General features: G+C 42.1%; 1 protein-coding gene across 1 annotated transcript; it reads left to right on the top strand.

Annotated features, from left to right (window-relative positions):
• The first annotated feature begins 7,055 nt into the window (after positions 1-7,055).
• On the top strand, positions 7,056-14,159 carry ythdf2 (YTH N6-methyladenosine RNA binding protein F2). Its single transcript, XM_037486545.2, has 6 exons — positions 7,056-7,275; positions 7,499-7,523; positions 8,730-8,809; positions 9,529-11,211; positions 12,511-12,576; positions 12,788-14,159. Exons 1-6 carry the CDS (start codon positions 7,249-7,251, stop codon positions 12,809-12,811), a joined length of 1,905 nt encoding a protein of 634 aa, XP_037342442.2. The 5' UTR covers positions 7,056-7,248; the 3' UTR covers positions 12,812-14,159.
• Positions 14,160-14,438: the final 279 nt, after the last annotated feature.

The following is a 14,438-nucleotide window of genomic DNA, read 5'->3' as shown; positions in this document are numbered from 1 at the left end:
TTGACCTTTTCTCGCATCACTGTTTCTATTACGGGGTTGAATTAGACCTCAATATGATACTGTTAACTTATCAAATCAAATGAATAATGAATATATAATGAATAGATTGTAATTTGCATATCTCCTAAAACTGATCTAATTTATTATTATGAGATCAATATTTCAGTCCATTAGCTTTGTATTATGATGTGCAGCACTACCCACTTGATTGATTTTCATGCAGGGTAATGCTGGACAGTACTGGAGTTAGAGAGAAAGAGAGTGATGCAATGCCAAGGAGCTCGGTGTTGCACCAGCGTGATCAACAGCTGCAGCTGACAGAGGGAAAGGCAGGCAACTTATTATTAATGGCTATGACTACATTTCTCTCTGTGTTTCTGTCTCTCTTTCTGTCTCTCTCTCTCTCCTTCCAACTTCTTGTCCATAGTGATGCACAGACCTTTCACTATTTAATTGCCCTGTTTTCCCCCTGGAACAGCCACCTCTACTCAAATGAACATGTGTGTGTCCTTGGTATGTGTGTGCACACTACTGGTAATCCATGTGCATATAGAACAGTTGTCATCGAGTGACCAAACTGGGAAGAGAGACGACCAGCTTGCAGGAACATGGCAGACATCCCAAAGTCACTCAGTACATTTGTGCACGCTAAAATCTTTGCATTCAAAGAACAGTATGTGCAAGCGTCTAGAGTTGCTGTTGTGTGCGCGTGCATGTGTCTGCGAGTGTGCATGAAGGTGTCAGTGTGTCTACATTTACGTGTATATGCTGAAAATAAACACAGGTTACATCACTCCTTGTGACCCTGCAGCACATCCAGCCCCTCCTCTCTTAAAAGAGGACTGACCAAGCAAAGTCTCTCATTGGCTGAGATGTTGCAGGGCCTGTTGAGGTAGTAATGGCAACCTTGTTTTATTTAGACAACTATTCACATTGCCACAACACCATTAATAGTTTATACTCCATGCTATGAATGTCATGAGTAAATTAAAGAAAACCCTTGTGCTTGTATGAACCCTTTACATACGGGAGGTACAGAGTGAAGCGTTTAGGGAGGTTCGTTTGTAGAAATGGAATTTGTATATTTTCTTTGGCTACCTGAAAACAAGAATTGTTGTGTTTTTATTAGCTGTTTATGTCTACATATGAAACTTGTCCTGTTGATGGAGACGGATTCCATGTTTCTACAGTAGCCCAGAACAGACAAACTAAACCCAAGCTCTGGATTGGGCCATTCGTGTTGTCGTACCAAATAATGCACTTGGCACAGACATTTCAGTTGGTCCATTATGTCGCCATGACACACAGACCTTTAAAATGAAATTGGCAAAGTGTACAACATAATACAATCATTCATGTAAGTGCAATTTAGGCAATCAGAAAGATTATGGCAGATGTCTGTAAAAATGGGGCCTGTTGAGAACCTGAAACCGCATAAGCTACCTCCTGAAAAAACAAGACCTTTATTAAGGTCCCAGTCTGGCCTGGTCCCAAGGGGGTCGGACCTCAGAAATCCACTGTTGTTTTATATACCCTAGTTTTTCTGTGTGTATGTGTCCAAGACGGAGATGTACAGCTGCCCAGTTGTCCAGTTCCACACAAACTCATCTCAGCTGTTCACAATCATCAAGTGTCATTGGAAACACACTTTGAAATACGCACACTCGGACACACACACATGCGCACACACACACAAATGGCCACGTATGGACAGGTCTGGCTCATTCATCCATCTACAAAAATGTTGGTGATAAATCTTCTGTGATAGAATGTGCAGCTATTTTCCTCCCAGAACAACTGCCTCATTGTGTCTTCACCGACCACGAAGATACCAAAGCTCGCAGCCTTAAAGTCAATTCAATATCATTAAATCATTATAAGGGTCATATTTGTTTTCATCATTAATGATGGAGTTTTTTTCTGAGAAAAGTTTTTACACTTTTTACTACTTTCCACAGTAGTCAGTAGCATTGTTTGAAAACCACACGAATCACAGAAAATAATGGCACCAATGTTTTTTTAATAATAGAATAATTGAGATCTTGGGTGCCGCAAATATTATGATGTATCAATTTATTGTTTTATTACATTTACATTAAATTGAAGTTCAATTAATGCAGACATTTTTTTCTAAAAAATTGTTTAAATATGTAGAGAAAAAACCTCACCGAAAACATATTTAGTTGTTATAAATATTTTATAGTAGTATGTTATCTCAAGCAAATTAATCTTGATTTCAGCTTCTAATGAACATTGTGTAGGGAAGGGTTAAAAACTATCAAAAAAAATGTACTAATTGATTAAATGCGATTAAAAGTTTGTTTTTCGTCTAAAGTCTAAATTTGCTCTCAACTCTTCATCATTTGACGGCTGTGTTTGAAGTGCTAACAATCTCCCCACATTTAGCCACACGTTTTCCAAACCACTGTCTTTTGGGAGACACTGGTGGTCCTCTGTAGGGTAGATGTTGAGATGGAAGTAGCCTAGCAGCGAGCTTAGCCTAGCAATGTGAAAAGTGTTCAGTTTGCCATTCATCCCCCTTCTGTTGGACACGTGGAGAAATTCCTCTGCACAGTTCTTTGCAGTATGTCCCGCCTCTGTTTGTTTTACTTTAAATGTAAAAAGCTCTCCATCTTCAACTATGTTCTCGCTCTCTCCCATCTAATTGACTGCAGCTAGTGGCGGGGTCAACTTTGTCTACTTCCGGCCAGTGTTAATTTCGTTGACGAAAACGACATTCTTTCCATGACTAAGACGAAAACTTTATTAAAAAAATAAAAACTATGACTAAATTTATGCTAACATTCGTTAACGAGACGAGAATGTTGGTGGTTTAAATTCGCGTGCACCTAAGAGACATGGGCAACGTACGCCGTACGGCGGTTATGAATGTGTCATGATGACGTCATCCACTCGGTCACTGTGGGGTCCCCGGTGGTTCTTGTGCACCGACACGGACCGCGACGACTATTTTACGCTTCGGTGAGTGTGCGCTTCCTTGGTTTAGCTCAGCTGTCTCAGTTTAGCTAACTGTTAGCAGGCTAGAGGCGCGGAACTCCAGAGACCGATGTGCGTGGAGATGAAGACCCGTTTAACAGCTCGGGGCCAGCAGAGATGTTCATGCGGACCTGGCTGCTCCGTTTTCTGGCGACGGGAGCCAGCGTTTCGAGACACGCGCCATTTCACACGCCACATCTCGATAAGACGGTGTTAAACCGGCTCGGCCGCCGTGCGTTCGTTACTAAGCAACAATGAACGCGCGAGCACACGTGACAGGCTTTTGATAGAACTGCACAGGGCAGGTGAAGGATGTGGCGGCACAGAGCAGGTGGAGGACAACCCGGAGTCATGAAACCCAAAAATAAAGAGGAGAGAAAGAGAAAGAAAAGACTGTTCAATAAAAAGTGGGGTTCCAGGTGAGAATGGCTGGTTCATGATCCAGCCCAAAAAATAATGTATTGCACCGATTGTAGGACGTTAAGAGGTCTCTTCACAGTGGAAACAATAAAGGACCATGACGTTTCCGTTGGTCGTATCAAAAGCCTTGCGAGTAAACAAAGACAACAAAGCGTTGTTGCATTTAGGTCCCTTGTTCTCATAAAGTCGGTGGATAGCTACACACTTGCAAATTTGTTAAATATCCTTGCAAATAAATGCTTTGCTACTTGTTAAAAGCCAAATCCTTCCATGTAATGATTTTTCATGCCATTTATATTTGCTCACACAAACGCTTCATCCATTTGTTCCTGGCCCCTCGGTCAAATTTTAGAACCCATTGTGGCCCACGAGTCAAAAAAGTTTGTCCCCCCAGCTATAGACCTGTCCTAGGAAGGATATCTAATGGACAACTTAAGTACTATAAGCTAGACTATTATGCACTTGTAGACACAACACAGGGGGTCCCTGGGCCTGAAAGGGGAAGAAAGGCAGTTTAATATGGCTATTAAATGTGACTAAAACTAGACGAAAATTTTTAGACAATTTGTTTTCGTTGACTAAAACTAAGAAGGATTAAAATTACTAAATGTGACTAAAACTAACATGCATATTTGTCTAAAAGACTAAGATTAAATTAAAAATGGCGGCACACCGGAAGTGGACAAAGTTGCGTTAACTGCGTTAAAAATGTTATCGCATTAAACTCGGCCCCATTAATCACATATTTAACGCGTTCATTTTGACACCATCACAAATCTGAATGCTTTAAAAAAGCTTTGTAATGAATAAAAAGGCTTTTTTGGTTCTGCTTCTAGCTGCGGAAGACGCAAGGTGACTATGAAAATGTGAAAAAACTTGAGTTGCAGCACATTGACAGAACCCCAAATGTAATTAATGTAAGGAAGCAGTATGAACACTTGAATCTACACAACACACTCACACAGAGAGCTTTTTCGCAGGTAAATATACTGAATGTTGGCCGTTTATTAAGGCCTAACCCTTTGAAACGGACAGAATGTGAATTAACGGCATCCTTGGAGAGGCTGACAAGTGCCACATTCCTAACATCTTATTACCAAGAGTGCCATGCTGCCACTGGGTCACAGGAGTTATGCACACAATCACATATTCTCACATTAAGCCAAATGAACATGTAAAGACACACGAGAGATGAACACAGAAACACCCATCGGGGCATGTGGGATTGCCACCGTCCTACCTGACATTCCAGCGTTCTAGAGGGGGCTCGGTGGTGGGCGGCTGTGGGTGGAAGGAAAGAGAAGTGTCGGGAGACCAGAGGGCAAAATCAAAAATGTGGCATGTCACATGGTCAAACAGAAAAGATTTACGACTGATCAGGTTCCACATCGGCAGCATGGTGTTGTGGCTTTAGAATGCCAGGTATGGGAGTGAGATCAGACTCCGGCTTTGGACTGAACACCCTTTCAGGCAACTGAAGACGGCGGTATTATTGGGATTTGGTGTGGGGGACGTGGTCTCCCCTTGTCTGCTCTCTTATGTCTTCTTGGCTGTATAGATTAGATGTGGCAAAATAGGTTGGAGCACCTGCAGATAAAGATATGCTGAAAACTTATATCGATTTGGAGTGCAGGCGAAAAGACCACAAAAAAAGTGCAATTTGTAGTCTGTTTAATTGAGGAATATGAAACTGTTATAAATGATAAAAGAATGCCACCTTGTTTTCTTTCTCTTATTTTTTTTTGCTCTCTGCAGTCAGAAGCTGTGATTTATTCACCGGTGACATCATGGAGACCGCAGTTATTTTTATTGGTTGGTAAATGGCCAGCTCTTTCCCATGCTATGCCACCTGTCCAATCCGCAGCAGTCAACAAGTGCCGAGGAAAAAAACTCCAGCACCCAAAAATGATTGAGAGTTGAAAGGCGGAACATGATATGTGCATTTCATGCTACTGTTGCATGTAAAAATGTCAGTGCTACTAGTTTGGTGTCCCTATTTTGCTTGTATTTCACTGAGTTTTCTAATTAAACCCATACAAACAGCTATCCTGTGTGGGCCTAATGAATTTTTCTGTTTATTTTTTCCGGCCTTGCACTGTGAGTTCCGAGGTGCGATTTAGTCAAATGGCATTTAACCAACCATTAGCCCTGAAAAACAATGAGAACCCTAGTGGAGGCGTCACATGACAAACAAAGGTTTAAACTATACTAGAGGTATAAACACATTATGACAATAATAGAAAACAGTTAAATATATGAAAAATGTCAAATGTTGAGTTAAAGCTGTCAAAGGATTGTGAAGGAATACAAGGATTATTAAATGCAGACAGGCCTTAATGTTAAAACGAATGACAGTGTATTTTATTTGTATATTTGTGGGTGGTTTAAATGGGCAGGTATAGACTTTGTGCGTTTATAAAGGATGATTCACAAATTCAGACAACATCACACTGAGATCCTTCAAATTAGTGTTATAATCCACAGAGCTTGTATGGGCACCAACCAGAGCACTTCAGAAATGAATAGTCTGTAAAACAAAATATAACATCCTTGAAAGGATGCGTGAGTGAGTTAAATAGAGTTAAGTGGGAAGTTTTGAAAGGGACCTGAACATTGAACAGGTTCTGATTGGTCATATTTGATTATAGCGCACCTGCAGAAGCTTATCTTGACAAATTCAAGTCAGTGGCTTGGAGGCCACCTCGTGGAAGCCTCTGGAATTACCAGTACAGCTCTTTTTATTTATAGTGCTCCTGAAAATTAAGATTATTCTGTAAACAACATCTATCGTTGCTGAAGTTATGAATATAGAGAGCTTGGTTAACATAGACACACGAGGAATACCGTCGAGTTGTGGTAATCAATATTGTTTTACAAACCTTATGATCTTAATGATAAAAATGATGAAACAGGGATTTTTTCAGTTAATTTGTTTCATGGTATCCGTCAATGATGCAAGAAAACAATTAATTACTTTTTCTTCTGTATTAGTATATTTAAAGGTTAGGCCACCTGGCTCTGTGGCGTGTTAAACATTGCAAAAAATTCCATAAGTAAAATAGATTTCTGTTTCAAGTATGTGTATTTTTCAACCACGATGAAATTCCTTGCGAATCCACTAATTTGTTTCACCACCCAGAGGGACATCCCAAGCCGTGGTTGACAACAGCAGGTCTCTTTAAGAATGCTAAACACTACAAAAGTCCATCTAAAACCGTTTTTTATATATGTTGAAGCGCCTATTAGTTATTTTCAGAATCAGCTTTATTGGCCAAGTTCCAACGCAAATAGACATGGGAAACAAAAATTAAAATGATAAATAAATAAATGATTTTGTATAATGCTTACTAGGTCAATTTTTATTTCATACCTAATATTGTAACATCAGAAGATGTAATGAAACGTTTAACTGTTTGGTATAAATCCAACATCATTTGTCTAATATATTACAAAAATAAACAAAGTTTCAAATAAGGTATTTAATAACCTTTTCATCTATTAGGATCGATCACCTACCTAAACGATGTATTTATTTCACATTTGATATGAAACAACAGTGCGGGCCTGGTCGCGGGGGTTAAGGCCTTGCTCCTCCGCGCCGTTGGGGGGCGCGTATCCGCGTAAATAAATATCATCGCGGGGCTGACGAGGGCCGCCCAGCCATGTTGAGGAGTCTGTCAAGCAAACTGCAGCCCGCCATTGTGTAGAAACCAGGCTCTTTAGAGAGATAGGGGCGCTTGGGTGAAACTCTCCAAATAGTTAGACAATTCCGCACCCTGCCGCTTTTATTTAGGAGTAAATATACTAATACAGGCTCCGGGGGGGAAAGACATGTCAGCCAGCAGCCTTCTTGACCAGGTAAAGAGAGGTATTTTCTGAACATTTACGAGGGCCAAATTTCTCAGCATCGCGACGGCTAGCGAGGATAGCTTAGCTCCGAGGCAGCGGCTGTGGCTCAGTAGTGCAGTAGGCCTGACCACCTGCTAAAGGAACTGACTGCTGAAAATATCTCTTCATCTATTTTTCCCCTTCCTCTCTTCTCATAAATCAAACCTTCATGAATCACCTGGACCCAATCCAGAGACCGAAAGGCCAAGCTAATAAAGGTAAGAATACATTTTGCCCCAACACTATCGACCTGGAGTGAATGCGGATCTTTTTTTTTTTTTTACGTGCGGTGCTCTTTGAAAAATCTTACGTGCGCGGATGCGATAGCTTGCGTCCTAGCTAACCCGCAACTAGGCCTGTCTGTCTAAGCTGAACACACACATTGTGTTTAATGTGTCACTTGTACATTGTGTTTCCGACGTGCTTGTGCCCCTAAACTCACCATTCGCCAGGGTCCGTAGCACCCCTGAAGTGAAACGGCACTCCAGGTTCCCACAGCTAGCGTTAGCTATGTCCTGGCTAGCTAACGTTAAATGGCAACATGATACACATCAGCTCCCTTTTCCCCGGTTGCACTCGCAACGCTTTTCATTGCATTGACAGGCGCGAGAGTGCCGTCTTAATGCTCGGGCAATCTTTAAATCGCCGTCAGCGAACCGGTTATTCAACGTCAAGCTACAGGTGCGATCCCATCACGCCGACCGCTCGGCTAACGTTAGCCAGGTCCATCATGTTGAAACGACTCTTGGCGCTCGTTAACATGGAGACGCTGCGCACTACACGCAGCTAACCACACACACACACACGGCGTGCTAACGTTAGCCTGTTGCTAACTTAACCCACGAAATGACACGTCTTCCGACATGCTTTTTCCTGTGTCGAATAAACCCTCAGCGTTCAAGTCATTATTCTGTACTAGCATGTAATGCTAGGTAAAATGCGTTAATCGGTTGTTGTTGTTTTTTATCTCGCTTCCCATGGCCGGTAAAGCTCTCAAAGAGTCGCCGTCATATCGACTAACGTTACGAACCAACACTCTGGAAACTTAAGGAAACAAACCACAGGACACGGTTCCGTTGCCATTCCAAATGCGTTAAATCTGATACGGAAATTCCCCTAATGTCGTAACATTTTGAAGGGATTTTGTAATCATTTTGAAGTGTGTGTTGCCTGAGTGTAAGGTGTATCGGCGACAAGTGGATTCGAGGGATTTATGTTATTGTTCTATGTGACGTCTAATCAATGCTCGTCTTGGTGGCATTTCCTGTGTCACTCATCAGTAATAGCAAGGAGTGGTTTTATTGTGTAACAAGTGCTAATGATTATGTGAAAATGCCAGATAAGACATCTCTCAAATGTCATGTGTCAACACACAAATGTTTGTTCTTTTTTTTTTTTTAAATCACCTTTGTTGTTCTTTACAGTGCAAAACGGAGCTGTGACCCAAAAGGATACTTTGAATGACGATGAGTTTGAGCCTTACCTGAATACTCAGGCCAGACAGGTACATTTATATTGACCAGTGTTTTCTTAACAGGTGCTGCTTTTCAGTTAAACGTATTTTACTATCCCAGACGTGTGTACTTATGAAATGATTCAAGAGCTGCAATGATTGAATGATTCAGAGGTAACATCAACATGTTATGGCTTCAAACCGAACTTCATTTTAAATGTGTACTTTAAACCATGAAATAAGTATATAATAATCTTCTGTGGGTCAGTGTATAAATGCCTTGATTGATCTGATAACTGACCTTGTAATTTGGATCAGAACATCTCCAATATTGACTTGTTGCACCCTACTTGGACCTCATGTTTTTCTGTCTTTATAGATGTGACAGTGTTACTTTTATTAAATACGTCTTGGAAGTTAAAAGAGAAGCAATTTTTTGCATTACTGAATGCAGGTTCAATTGAAGGATGTTCTGCAGGATTTGGCGCTTTGGTTATTGCTTATTAGCTTTTCAGTGGCTTTAGATTTTATTTAGCTCTGGTAGATGATTTTGAATGAATTTTACGTTTCTCAAAGTTCAGTGTTATGCATTATTATTGACGTGAAAACCTTTTTGTAAAACTTTTCTATATATATATAATCTTTTTTCTTGGTCTAACTTTGGTTAGTCAGGTATTTACATATCCAAAGAGAAAATAATGTTTAAGTGTGTTGTTGCAAGAAATGATTTGAACCCCTTATCACTAAAACAAATTCTCTTTTCTCTGTAGAGCAATGCCTATACGGCCATGTCGGACTCATACATGCCCAGCTACTACAGCCCCTCCATAGGATTTTCCTACTCCTTGAATGAGGCAGCATGGTCCACAGGTGGGGACCCTCCTATGCCTTACCTGGCCTCCTATGGACAGCTGAGCAATGGGGAGCCCCACTACCTTCCGGACGCTATGTTTGGCCAGCCGGGCCCCCTGGGGAACAATCCATTCCTGGGCCAGCACGGTTTCAACTTCTTTCCCAGTGGCATCGACTTCTCTGCATGGGGCAACAGCAGCTCTCAGGGACAGTCGGGTACACCGCAGAGCTCTGGCTATAGCAGCAGCTATGCCTACGCTCCTAGCTCGCTTGGGGGGGCCATGATCGATGGACAGTCGCCGTTTGCACCTGCTGCAAACGAGCCGCTGAACAAGGCACCTGGTATGAACAGCCTTGACCAGGGCATGGCAGGGCTCAAGATTGGCGGTGCCGCTCCCGGTGGTAATGGTGACATGGCTCCTAAGGTGGTTGGCTCTGGCTTACCTGGTGGGGGTCCCCATGGCTCGGTTACATCTGTAGGACCTCCAAGCATGCCTCCCGTCTCAATTGCCCCTGCCAAGCCTGCCTCCTGGGCCGATATTGCCAGCAAGCCAGCCAAGCCTCAACCCAAGCTGAAAACGAAGAGTGGCATGGCCGGTGCCAATTTGCCACCTCCGCCCATTAAACACAACATGGACATCGGCACTTGGGACAACAAGGGCACCATGCCTAAAGCTGCCACCCCTCAGCAGGTGCCTCCTATTCCCAGCAATGGGCAGCCACCCAACCAGGCTTCGCCACTGCTGGGAACCACTGCTGTAGGGAACCCACAAATGCCCCTCAGCAATGGACAGCTGGGGACTCCGGTTTCCCAGATGGGGCAGCATCAGCTTCTACCCGGTGGGCAACCAGGTATGGGTCAGATGCCTCCTCTCTCCCAGGGTCCTCCTCCAAGCCAACAGCAACCTTCTCAACCTACTCGTTGGGTCCCTCCGCGTAATCGTGCTAATGGATTTGGGGATGGCAGCGGGAGTGGTACGGGCCAGTCACCTCCGACTTTATCTGGTGTGGGTGTGGTTCCGGGAGTCCCCTCCGAGCCTCACCCAGTCCTAGAGAAGTTGCGCATGGTCAACAACTATAACCCCAAGGACTTTGACTGGAACCCCAAGCAGGGCAGGGTGTTCATCATCAAGAGCTACTCCGAGGATGACATCCACCGCTCCATCAAGTACAACATCTGGTGCAGTACGGAGCACGGCAACAAGAGGCTCGACGCGGCGTACCGTTCGTTGGGCGCCAAAGGGCCGCTGTATCTTCTGTTCAGTGTCAACGGGAGCGGTCACTTCTGTGGCGTAGCGGAGATGCGCTCGCCCGTGGACTACAACACGTCTGCTGGCGTGTGGTCGCAGGACAAGTGGAAGGGTCGTTTTGATGTGCGTTGGATCTTTGTTAAGGACGTTCCCAACAGTCAGCTACGGCACATTCGGCTGGAGAACAACGAAAACAAGCCAGTGACCAACTCTCGGGACACACAGGAGGTACCGCTGGACAAGGCCAGGCAGGTGCTGAAGATCATCGCTGGATATAAACACACCACGTCCATCTTCGATGACTTTTCTCACTACGAGAAGCGTCAGGAGGAGGAAGAGTGTGTGAAAAAGGTAACAGTCACAGTTGAATAAACTGAATGGTAAAACGACAGATGCATAAATAGTGCTCTTTACCTTGTGAAATAATTCAGGAATATCAATGATTTATACCTGGATCAAAATGGTCAGAATTCAATGGTATTCATACAGATTAAGGATATTTACTTTTCTTTCGCTTTGGTTTTTCACTGTACAAAAGGGGTAATAAACTAAGAAGAATGACTAGAAATGGTTTTTCCTGCAGAAATTCACTTCAAAATAATGTAATGAAATGCAGTGGATTACATGTCAGACAATGAAAGTATATTTTGTCTTATGGTCTGGTTTGTTTGGTATCTGTTGCTAGCATCAAAACTTAGTAGTGCAGCTGCCTGAAGATGTGGAATGTATTTTTATGTCTGAACAAACATTTTGGTATTGAGTGACACCTACTTGCTGATTTTAAGTCGCCATCAACATGAACAGATTCATTCATTTAATGACTTAATACTTGTTTTTTGCGTCTATTAGGAAAACTTGGGCTGTGGGTGATTCACATCTGTATTAAACATTCTATCGTATTTTTAAGACAAATTCAAATCTTTGCAAAAGCAAAAATTACAAGCTATTTTTAATTGAATTTTTAGAAATCCTGTTTATTCTGTAGATAAGGGGTTTGACAAGGAGTTAAGTTCAACCTTTATGTTCTTCACTATATTTATGTCTGTGCAGCCTATTGGGGCCACACTAATGTGTTGCTTTAAGTTTAATGCAAGGTGCATTCAAAATCAATGCGTAAATATTTTGGTTCACATTTACTGATTTTATTTACACGCAACTTGCTGTAGGCAAGAATGGCATCTGTACATAATGAAATGTAGCAACTGAATAAGCCACTTTTAGGAATTTGTGGCTTTTTGTATAGACGTTTTCATTCAAGAAATGTCAAACTGTACAAACGCTTAAGCTAGAACCAGCAGCCTGTCCCCTAACAAATCTTTCCATAGCTAAAGACTGCACTCTGTCCATTTTAGTCTTACAGTTTGTTTATTGGTTAATGCTTTTGCTAAGGGTTGGACATTTTTGCATTTGTATCTCGATCTAATGCCTGTGTTACGTCTCCGAACACGGCTGTAATCTAACGTTGTCGCTCTTTATCATGGCAGCTGGGGCTGTGGCAAAAATACTGGACTTGTATTCAACCCCTCTGCTCTTTTCAAGAGAATTTAAACGTGTACAAAAGAGAAATTACAATTTCTGACAAACCTCTAATTTAAGTCAAATGCCTTGTCTGTTCTACTTAAGCTCAGTTTTCACTCCTCTCTGTGACAGGTGGAGGTCCAAGGCACTGAGCCATTTCCCAGCAACCCCATCAACAGGAGTCATTACAGGCTTCAGGTAACGTGCCTCCGCTCTCATCATGTAGATTATGTAAACGGCTCCAGTCGCCCCAAATTCATTACGTTTTTTAAATTTCATCATTATGAAAGTTGAGATCCATTGTTGTGCATGAATAGACTATTTATTGAGCAAAAGTGATTAGCACGCTAGCGAGCATTTGGATGCATGTTTCACATGTGTAACTTGTTTTTCTTTTTTTTTGTTCCAGGAGCGCCAAGGACGGGTCAAGTAACAGTTGGTGCTTTGGTCAAAGACTGCAATGGCCTCCCCTAAAGCCCTCTCCGCCCCATTACATCATTACATCCAGATCTCTAAGAAAATCTAATAGGGGTGAAGAATTAACAAAGGACAAAAAAACAAAATGAAGACTTTCTTGATTTCTTTTGACTTTAAAGACTTACTTCGAACTTGTAGTGAAAAGAAAAGGAAACGATTATTCATAGGACTACAACTAAATGCATAGCATCCTTAGGTGACATCTTTTTTGCCCCACCCCATTCCACTACATATGCTTTTCCTTTGTATGCTTTTTTTCCTCTTTTTTTTTAAAAAAAAATGAAAGGATCATCTCCTGTTTTTATGGTCCAAGAGCAAGTCTGTAATTCTCAAACACACACGAATCCAATAGAAAACGTAGTGTCCCAAAGTCAACAGTGGGCTGTTTGTCTCATTTTCTTTGTAACCCCGCCCCATTCACAGCCCTGTCTTCTGAGGATGCTCACATCTTGAACTAGGACCCAGTGGAGTCCGCCCCCCCCCCCCTCTCACTTCCACTTCAGTGGATTTTCTCCCTCACATTCAACTTCATACATGCTTGCCATGTCTTGTTCGAGGTGACTGCAGATTTAGAATGGCCTTCTGTTTTGTTTTTCGCATGTGTTGGACTGAGTATGTGTGTGGATATGGTGGAGTGTGGAGGGTTTGGAGAAGGGTCTGTGTGGGGGGGGTTAAGGGTTTGGAAGCAGGAGAAATGTTAAGTTGATGAGCCATGCTCAGTGTATAATTTTATGGTAAAAAAAATAAATGGGGGGGCCCGTCTGTTAACACTCTTCATTGGACTTTGTTTAACCTTTATCTTGGACAAGTTTATTCATTGTTGCTATGGCCTGCTTTCATTTTTTTGTTTTTTGTTTTTTCTCCTTCCTCCATTTTCTAAAGACAGAGATGCGGGTGGCTTCGCCCCACTCGTTCTATTAATCAGTTCAAAAGTAATAAATGTGGTATATTCAGCAGAACTGGTGTGCATTCCCCTTGTTTCACTGTGTAAAGCAATTTAGTCCTGCAGCGTGGCTGTGTTCCTTTCATCTGTTTTTCTTTTCCCTGATGGGTACATAAATTAACTTTGTTTTTGTTGTTTTTTTGGTCCTAACCCTTTATACTCAGCCGTCCACTTCCCATCCTGAGTTCAACTTTCACTCGCATTTCTTCTCTAGATCTTCCTAACCCACCTTGTCCTGCACACTCCCATTTCTGACTGCTCTGCCAACTTTACATACTATGATATCAAATCGGCTTCCACCATTTTCAGAATGTCCTTGTTGGTGAGTTTAAAAAGGAAAAAAAAAAAATTACGCAAGGTCCTCTTTCCGAACTACTGGCTTTTATTTGTGGCATAATAAAGATGCTCCACAAAATGGTTTGTGGGTTTTTCTGTGGTCCAATGGGTGACCGGTTGTACTTGTGATGTGTCCTTTTCCTTAAAGGATATTTCAAATGTCTGAACTCTGCTTTCACTATGATTCATTTTGTCCTGCCACCACCCCTGAAATTCAACTTGTTTCTGCTTTTTTTTTATTTATTTTTTTTAAATACTGATATCCTATCTATGGTCATTTCTGTAGAGCAAAATCTGATATCAA

The sequence above is a fragment of the Pungitius pungitius genome, chromosome 14 (genome assembly GCF_949316345.1).
Source record: "Pungitius pungitius chromosome 14, fPunPun2.1, whole genome shotgun sequence".
In the NCBI taxonomy this organism is placed as follows: Eukaryota; Metazoa; Chordata; class Actinopteri; order Perciformes; family Gasterosteidae; genus Pungitius; species Pungitius pungitius.
Note: the sequence above shows the minus strand (reverse complement) of the source record. Positions and strands in the feature narration are given on the sequence as shown.

Bases quoted from the DNA above. Each gene is read 5' to 3' on its own strand.
- ythdf2 (XM_037486545.2), top strand. From the start codon at position 7,249: ATGTCAGCCAGCAGCCTTCTTGACCAG. The intron at 7,276-7,498 runs GTAAAGAGAGGT...GACCCAATCCAG, and splicing joins CCAGCAGCCTTCTTGACCAG to AGACCGAAAGGCCAAGCTAA. The intron at 7,524-8,729 runs GTAAGAATACAT...TGTTCTTTACAG, and splicing joins GAAAGGCCAAGCTAATAAAG to TGCAAAACGGAGCTGTGACC.